The 25,566-nt window shown below is 35.4% G+C and overlaps 1 protein-coding gene across 4 annotated transcripts in view; it reads left to right on the plus strand.

Moving 5' to 3' along the window:
• obe (activating signal cointegrator 1 complex subunit obelus) overlaps nt 1-25,566 on the plus strand; it is a 96,584-nt gene that overhangs the window by 34,091 nt on the left and 36,927 nt on the right. For all 4 annotated transcript variants that reach the window (XM_069820072.1, XM_069820071.1, XM_069820073.1 and 1 more), the window contains exons 13-20: nt 3,148-3,396; nt 7,488-7,708; nt 10,825-10,930; nt 15,415-15,639; nt 18,068-18,187; nt 21,468-21,582; nt 23,265-23,401; nt 24,549-24,725. In XM_069820072.1, the coding sequence (XP_069676173.1) occupies nt 3,148-3,396; nt 7,488-7,708; nt 10,825-10,930; nt 15,415-15,639; nt 18,068-18,187; nt 21,468-21,582; nt 23,265-23,401; nt 24,549-24,725 (1,350 nt within the window). The remainder of the gene's footprint in view (nt 1-3,147; nt 3,397-7,487; nt 7,709-10,824; nt 10,931-15,414; nt 15,640-18,067; nt 18,188-21,467; nt 21,583-23,264; nt 23,402-24,548; nt 24,726-25,566) is intronic.

The following is a 25,566-nucleotide window of genomic DNA, read 5'->3' on the forward strand; positions in this document are numbered from 1 at the left end:
TATTTACCAAATAGTATTTTGATAATATTAGTGGTAGTAAGGAAATGTCCATGTAATTTTGATTCAGCCTTTGATTCATAAAAATAATTTTGGGGCAGTTTTTATAAGATTATTTCTGATTTGTTCGGGTTTCAGTCTGTTCAGCATATTTATTCTTCATAAGTTTTGATATCAGCAGTACACTGTTAATCAGCGTTTTTGATCTGCCAGTCCATGGATTGATACTGTTTCCCAAAATAATTATGCCAGTCCATAGAAAATTCATAGATTGTTATGTTAGTATTTACTGCGTTTTTATAGCTTTTGAATATAACGAAAAATAAAATAGAAATGTAATTCTCACCACCAAATTCTAAACCAAGTTACTGAACCAATTCTGGATATCTGCAGAAAAGTTTTAAAATGATTGGTAACTTTTTCAACCACATAGTACACATGCGAGGCAACTTTTTTTGCCATCTTTGCAATTAAAACAAAATGCAGAAACCTAATGAACTTTGGTGCCATTCTACATCTTGCAGTGTCAGTATTGGAACTACGAATCAAAAATGTTTTGACTAATAGCAGCAGATGTTGCATTGAATAAATGCCAATGACTTTGAGAAAAGCAGTATAAACAAACTGTTTGCAGATGTGATTGTAAAATTTCGAATTTAAATACACTGCACTGTTGGTATAGGAGAAAGCCAATGTTTACCTTCTTTGATATAACACACGGAGCAAGTTCCCTGCAATCAACAAGCATCATGTTTAAGTAGAGCATCAAAGTCTAGGAATATTATGGACAGTAAATAATCGATCATATGGGAATGGGTATTTAAGAGTTGTTAATTCATTATAAAAAGTTAATCTGATACAACATTAATACAAATAATTTTATTTTCTAGAATATATCTGTCTATAAAATATAATAATATATGAATGGATGGATGAATGAATAGATAAATAAATAAACAAACAAACAAAGAAATAATAAAGAAATAAAGAAAGAAAGAAAAAAATATATATTACCTTAAACTCACCAGCACTATCTTTAATATTTGCGCCATTTTCAAGGTGTTTGAATAATATTTATTTTGTCAGAAATAATCAGATGTGAACATGTACTTTTATTACATAAAATATTCAACGGTCTACTGGATAATAGCGAAATATTATCACAAATCCAGATTAACGCTAGAACATCACATTTAAGAAATCGTCAATTGTTATATTATAAGAAACCAAACACTTCAGCACATAAAAATTCACCAGCGTTAAAAATGTGTTCAAATTTCAATGAAATATGTAAAACATGGGATCTAGATTTCTGCATTTCTTACATGGAATACAAGCATTTTCTTATTAATATATTGAAGGTAGTTGATTTTATATAATATTGCTATTTGTTACTCTGTAATTTGCCAATTATAGCTACATTTTACATTTTTTGGCTATGATATCTATATTTAACTATTTTTCATTTATTTTATTTTGTATTTTTCATTTATATCTATATCTGTATTGTCGGACCATCAGATCTATGCCCCTTCAGCGCTGTAGTTCTTGGAAAAGTTAACGCCTCTACTCACCCCATTCCACCCGTTTCTCTCCCACTACGTCAAACACCAGACCATGAACCTTGCCAAATAGGGATGTTGCCAAACTTCCGTCAAACAGTATCATGTCTCTTGAATATTGCTTATAATACTGTAAGGTTAATTATTACTTATTCATAATTTAATTTAAGTAGGTCTAATGACGCTGATTGACTTATGCAAAATGCTATTACTTGCTTAATAATATTTATTTCACCACTCCGTGCTACAGTATTCATGTTGAGTTGACAACACTGGACTGCAAGTGCAAATAAACTGTCCCGCAAGAAGGCTCAAAATTGTGAGTAGTGGGGGGGAGAAAGAGAGAGGGGTAGAAAAGAGAGAAATAGGAATACAGGGGGAGAAATGAATTGCCGAGGCTGAAAAGGAATTAAGGTTCAGTTCGAATATCTTACGGGGGCACAGATTCGATGGTCGGACTATATCTCTTATTTAGGTAGTATCTATTTGTCTATTCTTTTTTTTTCTTTTCTTTTCTCATTTTCCATTTTAATTTGTATTTACACTTGTATCTGTTTCATCTCTTTTTTTTTTTCATGTTATATATGTTTTTTTTTGTAAACGAATATCTGTACTGTCTATTGTAATTGGGGCTTTGCCCTGTTATAGGCATAAATAAATGAATAAATAAATAAATGTTTGTGACATGATGCCTTATTGGTATGCAGGAGTTTGGATTCTAGCCTAGATCATATATATATATATATATATATATATACCCAGATTGCTCGACTTTATAGGCTTTGACGGTAACAACTTTTGTCAGGTTTACTATGCTGCCATCTAGTTGTTACGTAAGGAGTCACGTCATAACTCCCATTTGAATTGCATTAGCGACCGTACTGCCATCTCGTATTCGTTTACGGTGGGTGGGTGGGTGGCGATCCTGGTGGTTGTTCTCTTCGAAGTGCTACCGACTTTAACATAGGGATGAGCAATCTGGGTATATGATCTAGGATTCTAGTCACAACAGCAGACCACGTTATACTGTTTTGTTGATTTCTTTAGACTCAAACGCATTTTACTAAATAGGTGGAGCAGTGTATTGTAAATTTTAATATTTAAGGTTAAAAATAAACACTAAAAAAATAACTTGTTTCAAAATTTTTCAGGGTTTCACTGCAGTAGCCTACGTTACCCAGTTTCGAGCATGAAGCTACAGTTGTGTTGGCTTGAATGTTTTAACTTATTTGTATAGGTTTATAAATGGAGTATGGGTCTATAATGAGAGAAGTAGGCTTAATTAATGATCGCAATATAATATAGGCATACAGGTACGTCTCTCTTCATAAAAAATTGACAATTATTGAAGTGAACCTTCAATTATTAATATAGGTGTTCCCCAAGGCACAATTCTAGGCTCTATTTTAGTTTTAATATATATTAATGACTTGTTAAAAATTGACTTACAACAATAAAAAAAATTTCCCATCTTATGCCAGTACGCAAGTATAAAAGATCGATGTTTCACTTACTGAACATTGAGATTTCTTCTTATGAGGTTTTTTTTTTTTTAATTTCTCATCCTGTTCATTTATTTTGTTAACAGGTGGAATCATCTCAGAGTATGATTCGGATTGTTGGACTTTCGGCTACATTACCAAATTACCTGGATGTTGCAAAATTTCTGCGAGTGAATCCTTACATTGGTTTATTTTACTTTGATTCACGTTTCCGTCCTGTGCCACTTAGCACAACATTTGTGGGTGTGAAAGCCATCAAACCCTTGCAGCAGATGAGTGATATGGATCAGATTTGTTACGACAAAGTTGTCGACATGGTGCAGAAAGGCCATCAGGTTTGTAACATTTCCTTTTACTTAGTGACGTATGGTTAACTGCTGTACAGTGGTGTTAGACAATGGTAGTAATTCCTATTGTGCTACTGTTCAGACATTAGTAGCATGACAAGTACAAGAATAGAGAATAGATCGAGAGAAACCTATGGGCTATTCCATCTCAAATCGACCAAAATATAGAGAAAATTGACCTTGCAATTTTTAAATACAATGAAACTTTTTCTGTCCGTAGACAACTATGATACAATGCTTTGTGCAAAGTTTGAGGCATCAGAACTTTATAGTGTTTAAATTTAAAATATTTTAATTTACCGTATTTTCATCAAATTAGCAACTTTAAACTGTTGTGGCTCCGAAACCCTTTCATCCAAAGATCAAAATCATGGTTTATTGTGATGCTGAAAAGTTAAAGTTTATATTGACATGTAAACAGTTTTTCTTACTTTTTATGGAAATGGAGAAATTTAGATTTTTCTTAATTAAGACACCTTTGCCCACGAAAAAATATTTTTAAAATATATGGTTAGATTCCACATTGAAAGTACAAATAAACACGTATTTTTTTACTGGTGTAACGTTAATAAGAAAGTATTGAAAAATCAAATAAAGAAAATAAATAGTACGTGCGTGAGCTAACCAGCTGACTGTGAGGCGGGAGCTAGCCTAGGCAAGCAAGGACAGGAGACAAACACGTGATGTTTCGTCTAGTAGCGCATAGCTGGGCTAGCTTTATCACAGGTTTTCATAAACACAGGAGTAAAATGACGACCAGCGCTCGCTTATCTTCATCTCTCGGCTAGTGTGTGCTGTGTTGCACCTTTCAAATCCAGGCGTGTGAAAATAATTTATTTAATACCCTCGAAACTTATTGCCATGACACTAAGCAAACAATGCCGAATCCCTCTTAATAATGCAAGGTTTTTTCTCAATATTTTTTTTACATTTTTACTACAAATGGGCAAAAAACCTAAAAGTAAGTAAAATCAGATTATCTGTCTCTCTGTATACAATAAAAATAAGTATTACTTCTTATCATAACCTACCAAATGTCAGCTTCAAAATGAGCTCCCGTTCAATGTTCTGCAGTAAATGGTTCCAGAGTTCTGAGCACTGAAAGAGGCTTGTTTTTATAAATTACGCTAAATTTGTCGCTCAACAATACGAAAACCGTTTGACTTTCGATAGTATATTTTTGAAAATGCACTCTCCTCAGCACCTTGTATAAATAGGGAAAAAATTAGAGTATAAAAAAATGCGAGGTTTTTTACTGATCGATTTCATATGGAATAGCCCCTATGCATAAGTGCAGAGCTTTAGAAATCTGTTTGTTTACTTGCCATAGGGAAGTTACCAAGAATAGAAACTGAATTTTCAGAGTTGTTCTAATTATATTTATAATAAACTTGCTATGGACGAGTAATTTTATTTAGTTATTAGGTACGTATTTAGTTCTTTATTTATATTTATTAGTTTTATTTATTCAGATGTTGCCAGTTAACCGCTTACCTAGGAAACTATTAAACTGTAAAGCAAAAGGAACCCGAAACATAGGAAAACCATTTCGCCGATGACCACATCAATTTTTGTAGTCCAGAACGGGCATTGGTTACCCAGAAATGCAAATGGAAGAAGAAGAAGAAGAAGAAGAAGAAGAAGAAGAAGAAGAAGAAAAAGTTTATATTTATTATCATTTACGAATTATTATACTCTAATAGGCTTATTCATTATTACCTTGCTGTGTCTCACACTTGTTATAGTACACAGAACATTATTTCTAAAATATAAAAGTCACTACCATCTAATACTGACGATTTTGACTTACAGTTTGCTGTATCATAGGTCTTGAATATTTAAACTCTTCAAAATGCATCCATCATGTAGGGAAATCATTGTGACTGTTACACTATTACTACGTCATACTACTTTTGACCAATAAAATGGTACGAAACGACGTGTTTCAACCAATCATGGCTGCTTATCCTACAATTTTTATCATTTCCCTAGCGTTTGTTTCTTTTTTTTTTCTTTTTACGATTCTCTATCAACGTCTCAAGTTATTTAGCGTCTGAATGAAATGAAAGTAATAATGCTGGTGAAATGAGTGTGGGATTCAGCAGCATAGTTACCCAGCATTTGCTCATATTGGGTTGAGGGGAAAACCCTGGAAGAAACTTCAACCAGGTAACTTGCCCCGACTGGGATTCGAACCTGGACCACCTGGTTTTGTGATCAGACACGCTGTTACTCCACAAATGTGGACATTGTTTTTATGTCTAGTATTTGTTTCTTTTGTTTGTCAGCATTGTACTTTCAATAATTATAATAATAAAATGTAAAGCACCCAATGGGCAAAAGTTCATGACTCTAGTTAGAACGTTGTTGAGATATACACTGAGTGTCACACTGTTCACTACACTGACTCTAGATTGTACAAAATTGAATCAGCGATACTGATCTCTTGTTACAATACAAGGCATGGTAAGTGTCACACTGTTCACTACACAGAACACATATACATTCGTGGCAGACCTGGTGGAAAGACTTCCTGGTGCAGATGCGATGGTGGAGACTATGGATCGCAAAACGCGTCACTACATGCCTCAGTTCATATTCTGCTCGCATCCATTCCTTATTTACCATGGCATCAGTATTGTAGAAGCTTTCACTTATAGAGTCCCTCTGCATTCGGAGCTCTCGTAGCAGTTCCTCACTTGCTGGTATAGATGGCAGTAGCATTCGCAGTCTCAGGTCTTCAACCAAGAAAGTTTCCCTGGCTAAGACATATGCGTATCTTGATAGAGAGAATTTTGAAACTTCTACCACCCTTTTCAGGTACTTTGGTTTCAGGCTTTCAAGCTCTTGTAGCTGTCTGCGTGATAGATATTCTCATATGATTTCTAACCCATATGTGAGTGAGGGTAGTACTTTAACCTGAAAGAATTCCATAGCGGTATTTATTGATATTCTTTGTAGATGTCTAATGTCACTTATGCTTCTGATTGCGGCTGTAAGTCTTTCCTTTAGATGGACTGAAAAGGTTGACCCGGTTACTTGCATTGTAATCCCTAGGTACTTAAATTGTCGCTTCGGCATCAGCGTACGTCCCCCGCAGACGATGTAGTCATCTTTACTCAGTCGCCCTCCTCTCCTAAATACCATTAGTTAGGTCTTCAATGCATTCACTACTAGTTCGTTTTCATCTGCCCATTGGGTAATGAGATTCAACTTTCAATAATTATGTACCTTTTAAAATGATTCAGTCCACACCTGTGGAGTAGTGGTTAGCGCATCTGGCTGTGAAACCAGGTGGCCCGGGTTCGATTCCCGGTTGGGGCAAGTTACCTGGTTGAGGTTTTTTCCGGGGTTTTCCCTCAACCCAATATGAGCAAATGCTGAGTAACTTTCGGTGCTGGACCCCGGACTCATTTCACCGGCATTATCACCTTCATCTCATTCAGACGCTAAATAACCTAAGATGTTGATAAAGTGTCGTAAAATAATCTACTAAAATAAAAAAATTAAATTAAAATGATTCATGTTTATTTCATCATTCTTAATTAAAACTTTTCTGTCATTTATCTTGTTTAAATATTATAACTCAGCTGTATGAGATTATGAATAGTCATGTATGAAAGATTGTTTAATATATATTGATAATTGAAGTGGAGTGCAACTGTTTCAATAAAAATTAAACTGAATCAACAAAGCCTTCTTGGCTGGTAATTGTCCATAGAGTTCAATGAGATTGTATAGTTGGTACAACTGGTAACAAGAGAAGACTGTTCATAACACACTACTATTATTATCTAGCGCAATATATGTAAGGGTGAGATGGTACAATAATACATTTTCAAGACAGTTTAGTAATTAAATTAATATTTTATTATGTTAGAGTAGATCTATTTTATTTCTTCTAATATTTATATACTTCTAATTGTGTAATAGTCTGGTGAATCCCACTCGAGTGTTGATTTTCTCTAGATAAATCAAAACCTCAAATAAGATTACTGTTGATAAGAACACAATTCATCACAATATTTTATAGCATATAAAAAGTTTTACTTCATGCGTTATTTTTACTATTTATGCAGGTGATGGTGTTTGTACATGCTCGAAATGCTACAGTCAGAACAGCTATGGTATTGAAAGAGATGGCCTTACAGCGTAACCAGCTTAAAGTGTTTGAACCAGAAGAATCTGGAGCTGTAGGCCAAGCCAGAAAGGCATTAAGTCGCTCTCGGAATAAACAGCTTGGAGAGTTATTTCCTTGTGGTTTTTCAGTGCATCATGCTGGAATGTTACGCAGTGATAGGTAAATATATTTATCATTATTTCCTTTTAAATAATTCCAATGAAATTATCCATAAAATATTATACATACTTATTGCTCACATTACATACAGTGTCTTTTTGAAAATGCACATATAGACAATTGAATATGATGGCGAAGAGAAATAGAAATGGGCTATTCCATATGAAATCGACCAGTAAAAAACCTCGCATTTTTTTATACTCTAATTTTTTGTCTATTTATACAAGCTGCTGAGGAAAGTGTATTTTCAAAAATGCACTATTGAAAGTCAAATGGTTTTCGTATTGTTGAGCGACAAATTTAGCGAATTTTATAAAAACAAGCCTCTTTCAGCGCTCAGAACTCAGGAACCATTTACTGCAGAACATTGAACGGGAGCTTATTTTTAAGCTGACATTTGGTAGGTTATGTTAAGAAGTAATCCTTATTTTTATTGTATACAGAGAGACAGATAATCTGATTTTACTTACTTTTAGGCTTTTTGCCAATTTGTAAAAATGTAAAAAAATATTGAGAAAAAAACCTTGCATTATTAAAAGGGATTCGGCATTGTTTGCTTAGTGCTATGGCAAATTTTCGAGGGCATTAAATAGATTATTTTCACACGCCTGGACTTGAACGGTGCAGTACCGCATGCACTGGCCAAGAGCGGAAGATAAGCGAGCATTGGGCGTCATTTTACTCCTGTGTTTATGAAAACTTGTGATAAAGCTAGCCCAGCTATGCGCTACTAGACAAAACATCACGTGTTTGTTTACTGGCCTTGCTTATCTCGGCTAGCTCCCGTCTCACAGTCAGCTGGTTAGTTCACGCGCATACTATTTATTTTCTTTATTTGATATTTTCAATACTTTATCAACATACCATCAGTAAAAAATGTGTGTTTATTTGTACTTTCAATGCGGAATCTAACTATATATTTTTAAAATATTTTTTCCTAGGCAAAGGCATCTTAATGAGGAAAAATCTAAATTTCTCCATTTCCATAAAAAGTAAGAAAATCTGTTTATATGTCAATATAAACTTTAATTTCTCAGCATCAAAATAAACCATGATTTTGATCATTGGGTGAAAGGGGTTCGGAGCTACAACAGTTTAAAGTTGCAAATTTTATGAAAATACGATAAATTTAAATATTTTAAATTTAAACACTATGAAGTTCTGATGCCTCAAACTTTGCACAAAGCATTGCATCACAGTTCTCTACGGACAAAAAAAGTTTCATTGTATTTAGAAATTGTAAGGTCAATTTTCTCTATATTTCGGTCGATTTGAGATGGAATAGTTCATATATTATATCAAGCTGTTCACATGTGTTATTGTCCATCTAAATAAGAGTTAGTGTTTATTGCTAGAGCAAAATATAAATGGCTTATATCTATAACATAAACTCATGACTCTTTGCAATGCTTTGCTAATATGTTTTCGCGGGATATCAGCCGAGTTAAGATTTTGGAATGCTCCAAGCTTTCGACTGCTATCTCTGCAGCCATCTTCAGGGAAGTGATGTCCGAACAGAAAGTCGAAAGTTTATATAGATGTTAGGCTGTCTCAGGTGAAACGGGATTGGTTGGCGGATCGGCCAATCCGGGGCTGGGAATTGTCATCGCTCGTAAGCTCCGCCCCTCCCGGGATTCCTGCGTGAAGTTTGGCGGGCGGCGAGCCCTGTTCCGCCGGTTGGAATCGGTTGCCGTCCTCGGTCCGTGATCTTCATGACCTTGATTGTAAGAGGGCCTGTGTTGGTCTAAGGCCGGTGTCCATGCCTGACTGAGCTGGAGTCCACTGTCTCTGTTAAAGTTGTTTTTCTCCAGCTTGATCTCTATGGCCTCCTTGATTGTGCGATCCCAGTAGTGGCTTGATTTGTTAATGACCTTGGTGTGGTCAAACAGTATTTTATGCTCCTTTTCTATGCTGTGTTGCGCCACTGCAGATTTTTCCGGGTAATACAGCCTCAGGTTCCTCTTATGTTCTTTGATTCTGTCTTCTATTGTGCGGCCAGTCTGCCCTATGTATACTTCGCCACACTCGCATGGAATCTTGTAAATCCCTGGAGTCCTTAAGCCCTGACTGTCTTTAACCTGACGTAGATGACTCCGGATTTTGCTCTGTGGCTTATGGATGGTTTTGATATTTACCTTCTGGAGGATTCTGCTTATTTTGTGTGACACGCTCCCGCAGAATGGAATGAAAGCTTTCTTTGTCGGTTCTTGCTTGCTGTCTAAGTCTATTGTGTTACATCTCGTGGTAACTTGTTTGAGGGCTTTGTTGATGTCTCTCCGGCTGTAGTTGTTTTGTTGTTGTTAGACAGAATCAAAGAACATAAGAGGAACCTGAGGCTGTATTACCCGGAAAAATCTGCAGTGGCGCAACACAGCATAGAAAAGGAGCATAAAATACTGTTTGACCACACCAAGGTCATTAACAAATCAAGCCACTACTGGGATCGCACAATCAAGGAGGCCATAGAGATCAAGCTGGAGAAAAACAACTTTAACAGAGACAGTGGACTCCAGCTCAGTCAGGCATGGACACCGGCCTTAGACCAACTCAGGCCCTCTTACAATCAAGGTCATGAAGATCACGGACCGAGGACGGCAACCGATTCCAACCGGCGGAACAGGGCTCGCCGCCCGCCAAACTTCACGCAGGAATCCCGGGAGGGGCGGAGCTTACGAGCGATGACAATTCCCGGCCCCGGATTGGCCGATCCGCCAACCAATCCCGTTTCACCTGAGACAGCCTAACATCTATATAACCTTTCGACTTTCTGTTCGGACATCACTTCCCTGAAGATGGCTGCAGAGATAGCAGTCGAAAGCTTGGAGCATTCCAAAATCTTAACTCGGCTGATATCCCGCGAAAACATATTAGCGAACCAATGCCGAGAAAGCCTCAAATCATACATGCAATGCTTTGTAATGAACAAAGATCAATTAGGCAATTAATTTTTTCTGACTGACGAGACTGACAGAATATAGCATTATCCAACCATATGTAGGAAAATATTTGTTACTGTGCAAGCAGTTTCAGTTTATATTAATTTCTGATCCTTCCTCATGTAACCACAGTATAGCTGCTATTTATTTTGGTTGACAGTATTCTCTATTTCGTTCTAGATCATTGGTTGAAAAATATTTTGGCGACGGCTTAATCAAAGTTCTGGTTTGCACTTCGACACTAGCATGGGGAGTAAATCTTCCAGCACATTGTGTAATTATAAGGGTAAGTCTCTTAAGTACAATGTTAAACGTATATGTTCGTGTCCCAGTTTTATAAATGTTCATTATTCTTAACATATTTTGATTATTATCCATTATAATTGACTAAATAGTAGGCTGTATCATTTTGGTAACCCTATAAGGGTAGCTGTCCTCATATTGGATTTTCTTTCTCACATTATAACATTCATAGTTGCTAATAAAAATCTGTATACCATGTGTATTTCAAATTATAGTCACAGTGTACTACAAACAGTCACGAAGCTTCAATGATTTTTTGCATTTCTCACGATACAGCGCTCCAAGCAGCTAGCAACTAAGAGTTACTAGGAACAATAGACTGTGCCGTATTTGGGCATTGTTGTGAAGAAAAGAAAAAACTGTATAAACTGTGAAATGTTCGTTATCGGTTGTAATAAATGTTAATGACTAAAATACAATAATTGGAATAATAATATGGGACAAGGAGGAGACGTTTGTAATGCTATAAATTGTAAGAAAAAGAGGCCAGAGTTATTCTTCTTCTGAAAGATCCAGCAAGGTGAGTTTATAAAACATACTTTATACTTCATGAAAAAATAAATAAACCTTATGTATTTAATATTTCAGTGATGGAAGGAAGATGTTAATTTTTCCAAATAAAACACTATAACGAAAGTATAATACATTTTGTCATCTGCTAGGGAAGGGGTCTGTGATGAGGTGATTGTAGCGATCCTAGTGGCTAGCAACTAAAGTTCAACTGTCAATGAATGCATATTCCTTACTTATTGAGCTTCATGACTATATGTACTAGTCTGTGCTGTTGGAATTAACATTGTCATAAGAAATCCATGTATAAAAAATTGAAAATGAAATTTCATGTACCTGGCCATGTGTAATAAATTAGTAGTCCTTTGTATCTACTATTTAGTGATTATTGCCAACTTATCAAACATGATTTTTTTCAACATATCAGTTTTAGGTTAGGTGGTTCAAAATAATTATAACATGGTGTTAATATTATAATTTCACTTGTGTATTTTATTTTAAATATTTTTTTTGTCATTAGGTTACTTTTTTCGCAAAAACACATATAAACAACAATTTTAGCCATATTATTAAGTTTACTCAAGTCTGGTCGTATTGTGGAATGAACTCTTCTACAAGGAAAGAGTCCAACAAATGGGTATCTTACCTTTCTCAAAGAATTGTTTCCAAACAGTTCAATAAATAAAATCTTTTCTTCTGTAGTATAAAATCCATTATTTCAAAATTAATGCTATCAAACAGAATTTTTAGTTGGCAATAATTGGTAGATCAGTAAAAAAGGTCGAATTTATCAGTGACAGGTTGGAAAAACTATTTTGCGCAACTACTAAATGTACATAGGCCAAATAGAAATGATCGGGACGAGATTGAAATACAAACTGCTGAGCCATTTATACCCGAACCCACGCCTTCAGAAGTCGAAATTGCGATAGAAAATCTGAAAAAGTACAAGTCTCCAGGTATCGATCAAATTCCAGCAGAATTAATACAAGAGGGTGGGAGTGCATTATATAGCGAAATTTATAAACTTGTACTTGCTATATGGGAAAAGGAAATTGTACCAGAACAATGGAAGGAGTCCATAATTGTACCTATTTTTAAAAAGGGGGACAAAACCAACTGTGGTAACTTTCGAGGAATATCACTTTTGTTGACGTCGTACAAAATTTTGTCCAATATTCTTTTGAGGAGATTAACTCCGTACGTAGATGAAATTATTGGGGATCATCAGTGCGGTTTTCGGCGTAATAGATCGACTATTGATCAGATTTTTTGTATTCGACAGATAATGGAGAAAAAATGGGAGTATAAGGGTACAGTACATTAGTTATTCATAGATTTCAAAAAGGCTTATGACTCGGTTAAGAGGGAAGTATTATATGATATTCTTATTGAATTTGGTATTCCCAAGAAACTAGTTCGATTAATTAAAATGTGTCTCAGTGAAACATACAGCAGAGTCCGTATAGGTCAGTTTCTATCTGATGCTTTTCCAATTTACTGCGGGCTAAAGCAGGGAGGTGCACTATTACCTTTACTTTTTAACTTCGCTCTAGAATATGCCATTAGGAAAGTTCAGGATAACAGGCAGGGTTTGGAATTGAACAGGTTACATCAGCTTCTTGTCTATGCGGATGACGTGAATATGTTAGGAGAAAATACACAAACGATTAGGGAAAACACGGAAATTTTACTTGAAGCAAGTAGAGCGATCGGTTTGGAAGTAAATCCCGAAAAGACAAAGTATATGATTATGTCTCGTGACCAGAATATTGTACGAAATGCAAATATAAAAATTGGAGATTTATCCTTCGAAGAGGTGGAAAAATTCAAATATCTTGGAGCAACAGTAACAAATATAAATGACACTCGGGAGGAAATTAAACGCAGAATAAATATGGGAAATGCGTGTTATTATTCGGTTGAGAAGCTCTTATCATCCAGTCTGCTGTCTAAAAATCTGAAAGTTAGAATTTATAAAACAGTTATATTACCGGTTGTTCTGTATGGTTGTGAAACTTGGACTCTCACTCTGAGAGAGGAACATAGGTTAAGGGTGTTTGAGAATAAGGTGCTTAGGAAAATATTTGGGGCTAAGCGGGATGAAGTTACAGGAGAATGGAGAAAGTTACACAACGCAGAACTGCAGGCATTGTATTCTTCACCTGACATAATTAGGAACATTAAATCCAGACATTTGAGATGGGCAGGGCATGTAGCACGTATGGGCGAATCCAGAAATGCATATAGAGTGTTAGTTGGGAGACCGGAGGGAAAAAGACCTTTAGGGAGGCCGAGACGTAGATGGGAGGATAATATTAAAATGGATTTGAGGGAGGTGGGGTATGATGATAGAGACTGGATTAATCTTGCACAGGATAGGGACCGCTGGCGGGCTTATGTGAGGGCGGCAATGAACCTTCGGGTTCCTTAAAAGCCATTTGTAAGTAAGTAATAATTGGTAGATAGTCTTCTTTTTCTACAAAGCTTACTTATTTATTACACATGGCCACCTACACCAAATTCCACTTTCAATTTTTTATACATGGATTTCTTATGGCAATGTTAATTCCCTGTGTACTTTAGTTTGAAATACACATTGTATGTGGTCTGTGCATTTTTATTACCTTCAAACCAGAGACTTTCACATAATTTTTTTCGTACACTATACTAAACTATACACACATGAGCATGTACACAAACATTGTTATAGTTTGTCTCTCTAATATTTCATTTTCACTTCATAGAGTGTAATAGAATTGATTTTATTACCATGTTAATTGCTGCTATGGGTGACTTAGAATTTTATTCTATCTTTTATAATCACTGTTTTATAATTTCTGTCTGAAAGAAATTTTTTTCATTTGATAAATTTTGTTCCCCTAGTTGTAGTGCAAAGAAATGTGAAATGGAAGGGAGATTGTAGTTAAATTTTGCCAGTTATTTGGCCAGTTTGTCCAAGTAATACTTAATTTTGCTTAACGAATGTTAAATTAACAGTCTGTTTATTTTTAAGGCTTTGTTAATGTATTTTCCATTTGTTCAACATAATTTTGTTTAAGATAACCAACACTTAACTATAACGTCTGTTAGCACTATTTTAACTACTCAACAGCAGTTGGTAATGATTCTACACATGTAAGACAACTTTTGATTGGCTAAAATTAATCTTTAAATTCTATATTATAGAGTGAGTCATGAAACTTGCATAAAATGACAACCTGTTATAGTAGGCCACGCTCCATAAACAAACAGTTGACAAATGAAAGTTGTAGGTGGCGTGCTGAATAAAAATTACAAAGTAAGGTTATATTCCCTCATTGCTATTATGGATACGAAATACGAAAGAAATAAAATAACACTGATGTATTTAAACAGTCCAAAGTATTTTTTAAATGTTATATTACCAGTCATATGCTAAACATTCCCTACAGAGAGACAAAATATTAATTTCGCAACTTCTGTTCGAACAGCTGTGGAGACATCGGCCATATTTAACTTACTGTTAAACAAGTTAACTGTCCGAAATCCTACATTTAAAATTAACAAACTGTTAACAATCTGATAAACCAAACTGGTGTTGAAAACATACAATTTTATTAATTAACAAACTGTTTAGAGTTTAACAGTCGTTAAATTTTCTAACAGTACTTGGAAAAACCGGCCAATTGTCTTGTCTTATTCAAGAAGAGAGAGAGTTATTTTATATGTCAAATCTACAACATGGGGCTCACAGAGTTATAATCTATCCTGGAAGAAATATTTTTACAAATTTTTATTACGTCAAAATATTGCCTTCAGCTGGGTTTGAACCCTAGATCTGATGGAAATGACATTTATCATACAGCCAGTAAGTATGACAGTTGAATCGAAGTTGTTTGGCATAGACTAGTGAAGAAATTAAAAATGAAATTTTCTTGATTAAATTAACATGTAATATCTTGTTTTGTTCTTAAGGGAACTGAAATCTATGATGCAAAGCATGGTTCATTCGTGGATTTGGGGATCCTAGACGTATTGCAAATATTTGGACGAGCTGGTCGTCCACAGTTCGACAAGTCTGGTCACGGTGTCATCATAACAGCACATGACAAACTGAGTCACTACTTGTCTCTCCTCACGAATCAGTTTCCAATTGAAAGCAATTTCATTGCTTGCCTGGCTGACAACCTTAATGCTGAGGTAAGTTACAAGTGTTTTAATCAAATGGTTATATACAGTGCATACATTTTATCTTTCCACACTAGTGGAAGTAAAGTAGAAGTGGCAGTGCAAAATGCTGCTGCCCCAATGCGGGCTACTGAGCTCTCAGATGAGTCTAGAACACGCGAGATGAACGGTAGAAGAATATTTAAGTATAATTTCTGTTTTTAGTAAACATTTATCGGTCCTCACATAAAGATCATCAATTTCCTAAAATTTTAAGATGAAGCTAAGACTCTTCATAATGGTGCATTGTTTTTTCTGGTCAGTATAAAAAAAAATTACTTTGAACATTTGATTTTTTCGGCTTTTCAACTTCGGTGCCTGACATAAAAAATCACATTACTATGATGTACCGAAGTACATATGGAGTTTCAGTGCAGTAATTCTGCATTACCATATGGTGAAGAATCGGTAGAACAGAGAAAGATTCTCTACGGCATCGGGACTCAAACCCAGGTTTCCAGCTTTATGTGCTGGCGCTTTATCCACTAAGCCACACCAGAGTCATGTTCCATTGCCGGATTGAATTCCTCTCCCGGGTTTGAGTCCCGGTGCCGGAAAGAATTTGTCTCTCTTCTACCGATTCTTCACCATATGGAAACACAGAATTACTGCACTGAAACTTCATATGTTGTTGTTTTCTAAAGCCAGGCGTTTGACAATAAAGTCATTTGACCTCTTGCACTCCAATATTTTTCAAAGTTATTATCATGGTCAGCCACTGAAGCACAGATTTTGAGGTGTTCCAAATCCATTCCTTGGTTTGAGTTGCACAATGGGCAGTTAGGGTAAGTATTTATGAATTAGCTGCATAATTCTATGAGCGTATTCTGAATATCAGCACTGAGCAATCTGATGGCATCATGGTGTTCCAAATTTCAATGATGACGTCACTGATGCTCAACTGATGTCGCACCGGTTCCATCAGCTTGCAGAGGTGGTGGCAGTATCCATCAGCTGCCATCAGTGAATCTGCTTGGTTCTTGTGTAGGGCGGGAATTAGCAGATGAATGACATCGTGCACTGTTGTGTCATGGCGGTGTGTTCTGCTGTATTGTTTGTAATGAGCACAACGTAAAAACAATATGTTAATGGCTTAAGAGCGAACATGTCAACGGACCAGTTATTACTACCGGTTCAAGAAATAAATTGTTTATGTTCTCTTTTCTTTGAACGAGATGGCAGTACGGAAATTCTGTAAAATTTTGCTAGCGTAGCACAGACAACAACTTGTACAGCCGCCATGATAGCCATCCAACCTTCCACCAGTTTTGTTCCTATTTCGCTGCAGCGTGACGTCATTGTTGTCCACCGGTCCGGTGAGATTTGGAATACGCTGTATGCATTTATTTTGTAAGAAATGCTGCTAGTTTACATATGAAGACTACAGGAAGAAAAGGGGAATGTCAAGATTTTCAGGAGAGATAATTTAAAGTTCAAAAACTAATTTATTCAAGAAGTGTGTTACAAATGATAAATACCACCATGCATTTTGAAAGGTGGTTATTCTAGTAATCAATATGTTCAATATGTTTTATTGTCATCTAACCATAAACTTCCAATTTTTACCATTATCTCAATTTAAAAAAAAAAGTGACATTCTCCCATTTCTTCCTGTGGTCTTCATATTTTATTAAATGAATTATAGAAAAAATTACATTTTCAGAATTTCATATTTGAAAGTTAATAAACGAGATATTTCATAAAAATGAATGCATAGAAATCTCTGTCTTTTGTGAATGTGACCGAAAGAAAGGAAGCTTAAAATTTGAGATATTCTACTGTTCTCCAACCAGGAGATCAACTGTGAAAGGAATGTGCTTACTATTGCGTCATCTATTGGAACGAAGTAGATAGATGATATTACCGTTATAACATCAGTTTAAAAACCATGTGCTCTCCTCCATATGTTATTTCCTGTATGGAGAGATTAAAAGACCAGGAGATTAACAGTGATTTAATTTTGTAACTAGGGTAGTATCAATATGAGTTATCAATGTTATGGTTTGTGCTGTGAGAGCTAGCCAATAGAGATAAGAGTACCCATGTGTGTGACCTTATGACATCTTATGACATCAACATTCATTCACAGCATTATCCCGCTTTGTCTCAGTCCCCGAAGACTTTCTCGTGGTTGGAGTACAGTACTAAAAACTTGGGTTTGAAAATATTTCTAAAAAAAAAAAAATCAAGTCAAAAACATTTGAGAGTTCAAAATTTGGATTTTGTCAGTCCTTTACATAGTAAGCATGCTCTCAAAATTTCGATGAAAAAAATGACTAGGATAAAAGTCATTTTAGTGGAGTATGCCTTCAAGCTAATATAAGAACAGCGTCATTGTTGAAACATTGCATTAGTTCTGTTATTAAGGAAAGTGTTATAATTATTTTGTTTTTCCTTTAAGGTGACTCTTGGAACAATTTCAAATATAGATGAAGCAGTGCAGTGGTTGAGCTACACTTACCTCTTCGTTCGGATGCGAATCAATCCTCAGTGTTATGGTATTAATTACACAGATGTCCAAGTAAGCACCAATCTTTTAATATTTCAGACATTTTAATTTCATTTTACATTTCCAAATATTTATCTCGGTTTCATATGTGTGAATATGAACAGTCAAGTACCGCCATTGATACCACTAATGTTGCTACAATAGTAATTTAATGTAGAAGCACAGTCTAGTATATACAGTCACAAAGCTTGAGTTGTGAGGGTGCTAGGAACAAAAGACTGTGCTGGTACTATTTCGCATTGTCTGTAATGAGGCGATATTAGCGATCCAAGTTGTCTGCAACTATATACGGATGCATATTTACTACATATTGAGCTTCGTGACTGTATATACTAGACTGTGGTAGAAGCCTCAAATAATTTTGTGAATGCGTTTGAGCGAACCAGTTCCTTCTTATACTTCACTGTTTAAGTTCGTGCCTGTTTTCGGTCTTTTCCATCTTTCTCTTTATCATTCCATTTCTCTTTTCTTTATTAAGGCCTGCTACCACTTAACGGAATCGAATCAAACAGAATTTCTCTTCACAATTTAAATGGAAGATAGTAGAAAGCGACACCTCGAACCAAACCAAATAGAACAGAATTCATGAGGTAGAATATTTATTCCACTGCCGGAACAGAACTTCTTGTTTTGGGTATGATTGTGTGTTCTCGTGAAGCCTTCATGAAAAAACAAGTGAGCAATCCATTTTTGGTAGCGTAATTTCTTTATGGAAATGTATTGCTGAAGTAGTATGTATACAAAAAAAATTGCTATTTAATATTGTGAACAAAGAAAAAGTAATAAATCTTGTTCAGAATTATCCTGTATTGTGTGACAAAACATAAAATACTACTGTTATTAATGACGTGGGGCGAAATAAGTAAATTAACAGAAACATCAGGTAAAAATTAAAATCCAAAGGAATGCAAAAGAACGGAATTTTGTTCCATTTCTTGGAAGATAGTCAAATAAACTGGAAAATTCTCTATGTGTATCCCTAGTTAAAAATACCATGAATCCAGTATTTCCGTTTCTTGTTTTTGATATTTATTCTTTTTTAGAATTTATAAAACAGTTATATTACCGGTTGTTCTGTATGGTTGTCAAACTTGGACTCTAACTTTGAGAGAGGAACATAGGTTAAGGATGTTTGAGAATAAGGTGCTTAGGAAAATATTTGGGGCTAAGAGGGATGAAGTTACAGGAGAATGGAGAAAGTTACACAACACAGAACTACACACATTGTATTCTTCACCTGACATAATTAGGAACATTAAATCCAGACATTTGAGATGGGCAGGGCATGTAGCACGTATGGGCGAATCCAGAAATGTATATAGAGTGTTAGTTGGGAGACCAGAGGGAATAAGACCTTTGGGGAGGCAGACGTAGATGGGAGGATAATCTTAAAATGGATTTGAGGGAGGTGGGATATGATGGTAGAGACTGGGTCAATCTTGCTGAGGATAGGGACCAATGGCGGGCTTATGTGAGGGTGGCAATGAACTTCCGGGTTCCTTAAAAGCCATAAGTAAGTATTTTTTTTCAACCTTAAAACTGTGTGAAAGCTATTATGCGATTCATTTTAAATTGCAACACATTTCAGTTCAGTTCGATTTGATTCCACTAGTTTTGAGCAGCAGCAGCAGCAGCAGCAGACATTTTATTTTTATTCAATTCGATTCCACTAAGTGGGAGCGAGCCTTTAGTTTGTAGAGGAATACCAAATTATGTAGATTTATATATATAAAATATATTTTCTGTGTACTTCATCAGTATTTACGTACAGTATTTATTTTTTTCACTTGCACCCTCCACTTTTTCTTCTTTTCTTTGGCTTTATTTTTTTCTTGATGATAGCTTAAGCGAAAATTTGTCCAACAATATCTCCCCATCTGTCATTATTTATGGATAAATGGCAATGCCGCTTTAATAAGTTATTCAAACTAGGCATGTTGGTTTGATTCTGTGAAAGATTAACATTTTTCATCACGTGTATAAAGGTGCGTACACACTTAGCAAACGAACAACGAACGAATGATGAAGCGAAACTTCGTTGCTCGTTTGCAGTTTGGAGCAACATACAAATCATCAGCAAATTGTCAGAAAACATTCTCGTTTGCTGATTATCCACAATTAAGGCAGACGAAAATATAATTATAGCAAGTGCAGCCATTGTTATAGGCAGTTTAACAAAAAGAAAGTTAAAAACCAAAAGGCGATGGTGGCAGATGCCACTCTATGAAAGTCGCAATCAATATAGAGGCACTGACTTGCTTCATGATTTACGTCGAATGGAATCGGGACAGTTTCACAACTTCTGTCGCATTTCAGAAACAGACTTCGAAATATGTATTACTGTGCAAAATAGGGCCCAAAATTTCCAAGAAAGACAGTGAATGATGTCAGTAGGGACTCAATTTCATTTTAACTTCTGCTCCCTACAATAAACAACAAACATGTATCCACTGAAAATAAATAAACAAAAATAATTTTCAAATTTTGTATGCGTTTGACTCACCTAACTTGCAGCTGAACATCTTTCCAATACCTTCCCAAACATCATGTTTTCTTACTTTATTGTGGTAAGTGGGATGCTTGGGATTCCATAAAGTTTCCTGCTCCCTATATGCACTAATAATATTTATAACAGCGTCTTCCGTCCACTCCAGTTTCGACATCCTGTTGGTGAAATTGAACTAAGCGCTGCGTTCTGCTACGAACTAAAAACTAGTGGCAAATCCCGTCCACAATGAATACCAACTTCCTTTGAAGTACCGAGAAGCGACTGATCACTTTCGAAGGCAAACCAAACGATCGGTTTGCCTTTGCTGCATCGTACACACATACTGATTTCAATCAGTGAATGCATTCGTTCGTTGTTTGTTTGCTAAGTGTGTACGCACCTTAATGAACGCAACTTTTCGGATAGTTTCGGAGTTGTGATTTTGTTACAGTTCATTTTCTTTATAGTAAACTTCCAGTTATTCGTGGTAGGAATAAAAACTAAAGACTTCATGTCACTAATTTCAATATGAAAAATGTCTTCTGTTTTTCAATAGTCAAGTTAGGAAATTGTGCAAAGAAACCAATTTATTCCAAAAGAAGTTTTGACATTCTACAAACTTTGGAATCTCGGATGGACTTTATTTCTTTTTCTTTCAAATCAATGCTGTGTGCAATAATAAGCCTCAAATTAGGTAATCCATGCACAAATAATCAGAAGTTTATTATATGTTCAACTTTATCAATAAAATTACTGTAATTTTATTAATAAATAATGTAACATCTGCTGTGGAACTTTTCTTAGGATGATCCCATGTTAGAAAGAAAAAGAGGGGAGTTAATTGATTGTGCAGCTCGAAACTTGGACAAAGCAAGGATGGTCAGATATGAGCCAAGAACTGGAGACCTAAGTGTCACAGGTAACATGTAAATTATTTGGAGTTCAACATTGTTTTATGTATGCTTGCCCTTTAAAGCCAAGAATGAAAAAATTGTAAGTTCTTGTAATGGAAAAGTTTGAACGTGAAATGAGTGTTTTTTAACTATTTTAAAATTATTCACTTATACAGGGCGGAAGTGAAATAACCTTGCAGATTGAAAGGAACGATAGGGTACACATAAATGAATGGAAAAATCTATATTACGTTTTGTGATTAAATGCACGGTTAATTAGAAAATTAATTTTAAAGTTTCAGCAATCTGGCAACATCGTTGGTAACACACACTACTCATGATACAGATGTCAGAGGTCAACGAACTCGTTGTGTCTCAGTAGGTGAGCTGCTCTATGCCAAGATGTTCCATTTGCATTGTGCAGTGGCTTGAATTCGGAGGTTTTTAAAATTAAATTTACACGAAAACCCTGCACGCTATTGAAATATGCTAGAGGGATAAATTATTCTTTACTAGATTTCTATCAATATGGACAAAAATCCTACTCGCAATAGTTACCGAATAAGAGGTTGTTAAACATTCGAGGGGGGAAAAAAAAACATTGGAACAACTGGATAATACCCATGACAGAGTAATGTCGATAGTCGACGTTACTCGCTGGCCACTAGTCACCAGGCCGTACCAAGTCGTGTCAAACAGAAGACAATCGAAATGGTGGTAGTAAAATTTGCGACTATATTCTTAAATAAATCACCCTATTAGTGAAGTGTAAGATTTATGCAGTACAACGACATGTTTTGAATGCATTAAAAGAAAATGCTTATGTAGTAAGATCTTAAAGTAGGTTATGAGAACGAAATAAAGACGAAAAAGGTGTGGTTCAGGGAATATCATTTAAATAACAGAAAGTAAATTTCTGGTTAATGTTCACCAAAGCATTAAGTACATAATTATGACCGCGTTGCAGTTTTATTTGTGGCCTAGACAAAATACCTAGCCTTTTACGAAAAAAAAAAACTTCTAGGGGCCATGAAATTATTCACCGCTTTAATTATATTACCGTCTATCAATATTACGAAACAAAAACTCTCATAAAGGCCATGACTGACTAGAAACATCGATACCGAAGAGATAAATCTATTTGGCCATGATGAAACAAAAGAAAATGCGAGAGAGGTTTTAGTTCGAGATAAAATGGACACAAATCTTCTATGTAGAAATGTCGTCCAAGCAAATTGGTGGTCCAGGGAAAAATCATTGCAATAGATGAGAGTAACAGTGGTGCTATCTCTCAGTAATGTTCAGAACGAAGAAGGTAGAGAGAAAAAGAAACAAATTTCTCCTTCTAACGACACCATGGATCAAAATCATGTTCTTATGTTGGCAACATTGTGTATGTAGTTAAATTTGGTGGTAAACGTAACGGCACGGTTCAAAGCTACTGTGGTAATTCCCCAGTATAGCGAAAACATTTTTTTTTTCCTGAAAAAAAAAAAAGAACTTTCCATCAATACAATGATACTGTTTTTTATTACATCCAACATGAGCTATTCGCTCTGGAAATCTGCAAGGCTATTTCACTTCCACCCTGTATGTACAAATACAGTTGTGCTACTAATAGTAAAACCGCACTCTTGAGGATTAGGATTCTTAATGTAATTGCATTAAATGATACTATTACTAACCCTCTTGTATCTTGAAATTTTAGATCTTGGTCGCACAGCTAGCCATTTCTACATCAAATATGCCACAGTTGAAGTGTTTAATGAACTAATGGAAGATGTTATGACGGAGGGAGACATACTTAGCATGATATCACAGTCTCAAGAATTTGAACAATTGAAGGTCAGCAATTCTATTTTATAATGCAAGCTGTTCATTACGAAATTAGATGATTTCTGTATGAATTTACTTCTGAATGTGTTAATGGTTGTTGGAAATGAAGAATGACATTCCACAAATTACAGTCACTGTGAGGCAAGGCAAGGTATTGTTACATATACACTTACATCTTCTTCTGCGTGTTTTACTGTGTAAAGGCTGGTTCACAATAAACCGGGAACGAGAAGCAGAGGTCGTGAATATGAAAATTTTTTATTCACAATAAACCGAGAACGTAGATGTCTATGCATATAGATATGTATGTCAATAACGATATGTAAAGTCGATATTATGCATTCTGATGTTATTTGTGTATAATTGACCAATGGCGTTCTCTCATGAGTACAAGGCAGCCAACATAAACACAGGTTAACGAACTTCGAAATTTCAACTGAAACATTTCATTAGGTATGGTACTATAAATATGCCCATGCATCTTTATTATCACAACCTATTTTAAGTCTACCATAACGTAAAATAATTAGAGAAGAAACATTTGTAATAGAACAAAAATGAACACAACAGTAGTTATTGAATTGAAGTGTGAATATGTAGTGTGTCATACAACCAATACAGTAATAAAATATGATTCACTTACGATCGGTGTTCAAATATGCAGCTATTGAAAGCCACGTATTCTCCTTCATTTTGTCATCTTTATACGAGGCGTGCCGCTTATCGTAAACGTGAGGATTTTCCTCAACACTCAATATTAGAATCTCATTAAATAGAACTTGCTCCATGATGCACAGCACAGAACAAAATAATGCATAGGTTATGTCACGGTCTTCTTGCTACAAAATATACGACGAAAAAATAGCTTTTAGATGGCAATAGAATGAATGTAGTGGGCTGTGATCGGAAACGTGAACGCCAAAGTTGAAACTTGGCCAACTCTCTCAGGCTCCGGCAAGCTTTTTGTTAATTGTGAATGCTCACATTTAAATGTATACATTTTAACAATTTTACCATTTTATTTTTTGTTCCAATTCTCGTTTCCGGTTTATTGTGAACTAGCCTTAACTGTATGAAAGTCCTGAAGAACAGTGAAGCTTTTTGCTCATCTGATGGTCAATCTTTCATTATTGTAAATGTTAGTGTTGACTTTCAGGTACGAGATGATGAACTGGAAGAATTAGATGGCCTGACATCAATGTACTGTGAAGTTCCAGTTAAAGGAGGGAGTGAAAACCTACATGGAAAAGTGAATATCTTGTTGCAGACATTTCTGTCCCGTGGTCGAGTTAATTCTTTCTCTCTCATGTCAGATCAAGCATACATCACACAGGTAAGTATCAGGTTTTGCAAATTTTCTATATGCAGCTGAACCCATTTGCCTGAAAACAATAATTTTTTATTTATAAATGGAACAATATTTAACTTGAAAGAACACAGGTATTTATTTTAAGAAAGTATTAAATTATTATTTCGCTCTGTGAAATAATATAATCTTAGAACATTTAGAGAACACATTATGAAGATAGACAACATATACAAAGAATATAATAGTAGTGCAAACAAGAAATAGAATAAACTAATCACTAGAGGAAAAGCGTCCCCAACCATTCATGGAAAGAAACAGTAACAGCAGTTCGCGTACTGACTGGTAACAACATTCTTGTTTCTCGTTTACTCATAACCCTCTTAGTGCCGACACTCTTTGCATAGTATTATGTGGAAAATTCCACCTTCGGCATGTATTTGCATTAATATTTTGAGTAGATTACGTGGCTTAAATGAAAGGATAGCTAAATGGCATGAGATTGTAGAATGTGACAAGGTTAGAGAGGGTTTGATGACAGGATAGATAACTGACGTGAGGTCGAGAAATGTGACAAGGTTAGGTTAGGTTAGTTGAGGGGATAGCCAAGTGACAGGAGATTTTAATATAAACTTCATTTGCATATTATGTAGTACAATCATATTTTATGTGGTTGGCAAAACGTATTAATTTAAAAATAATATTTCATTTAATTCTCCTTGTACTACAGTAGAACTTGGTTATAGCGACCTTGTTTTGTGCGACACCTCGCCTATAACGTCAAATATTCTGTGGTCCCAACTAATTCCCCATAGACATATGTCTTTCTACCTTGCTTAATACGACAAACGTATATGCGTCTACCTCG

Source organism: Periplaneta americana, chromosome 3 (assembly GCF_040183065.1).
Source record: "Periplaneta americana isolate PAMFEO1 chromosome 3, P.americana_PAMFEO1_priV1, whole genome shotgun sequence".
Taxonomy (NCBI): Eukaryota; Metazoa; Arthropoda; class Insecta; order Blattodea; family Blattidae; genus Periplaneta; species Periplaneta americana.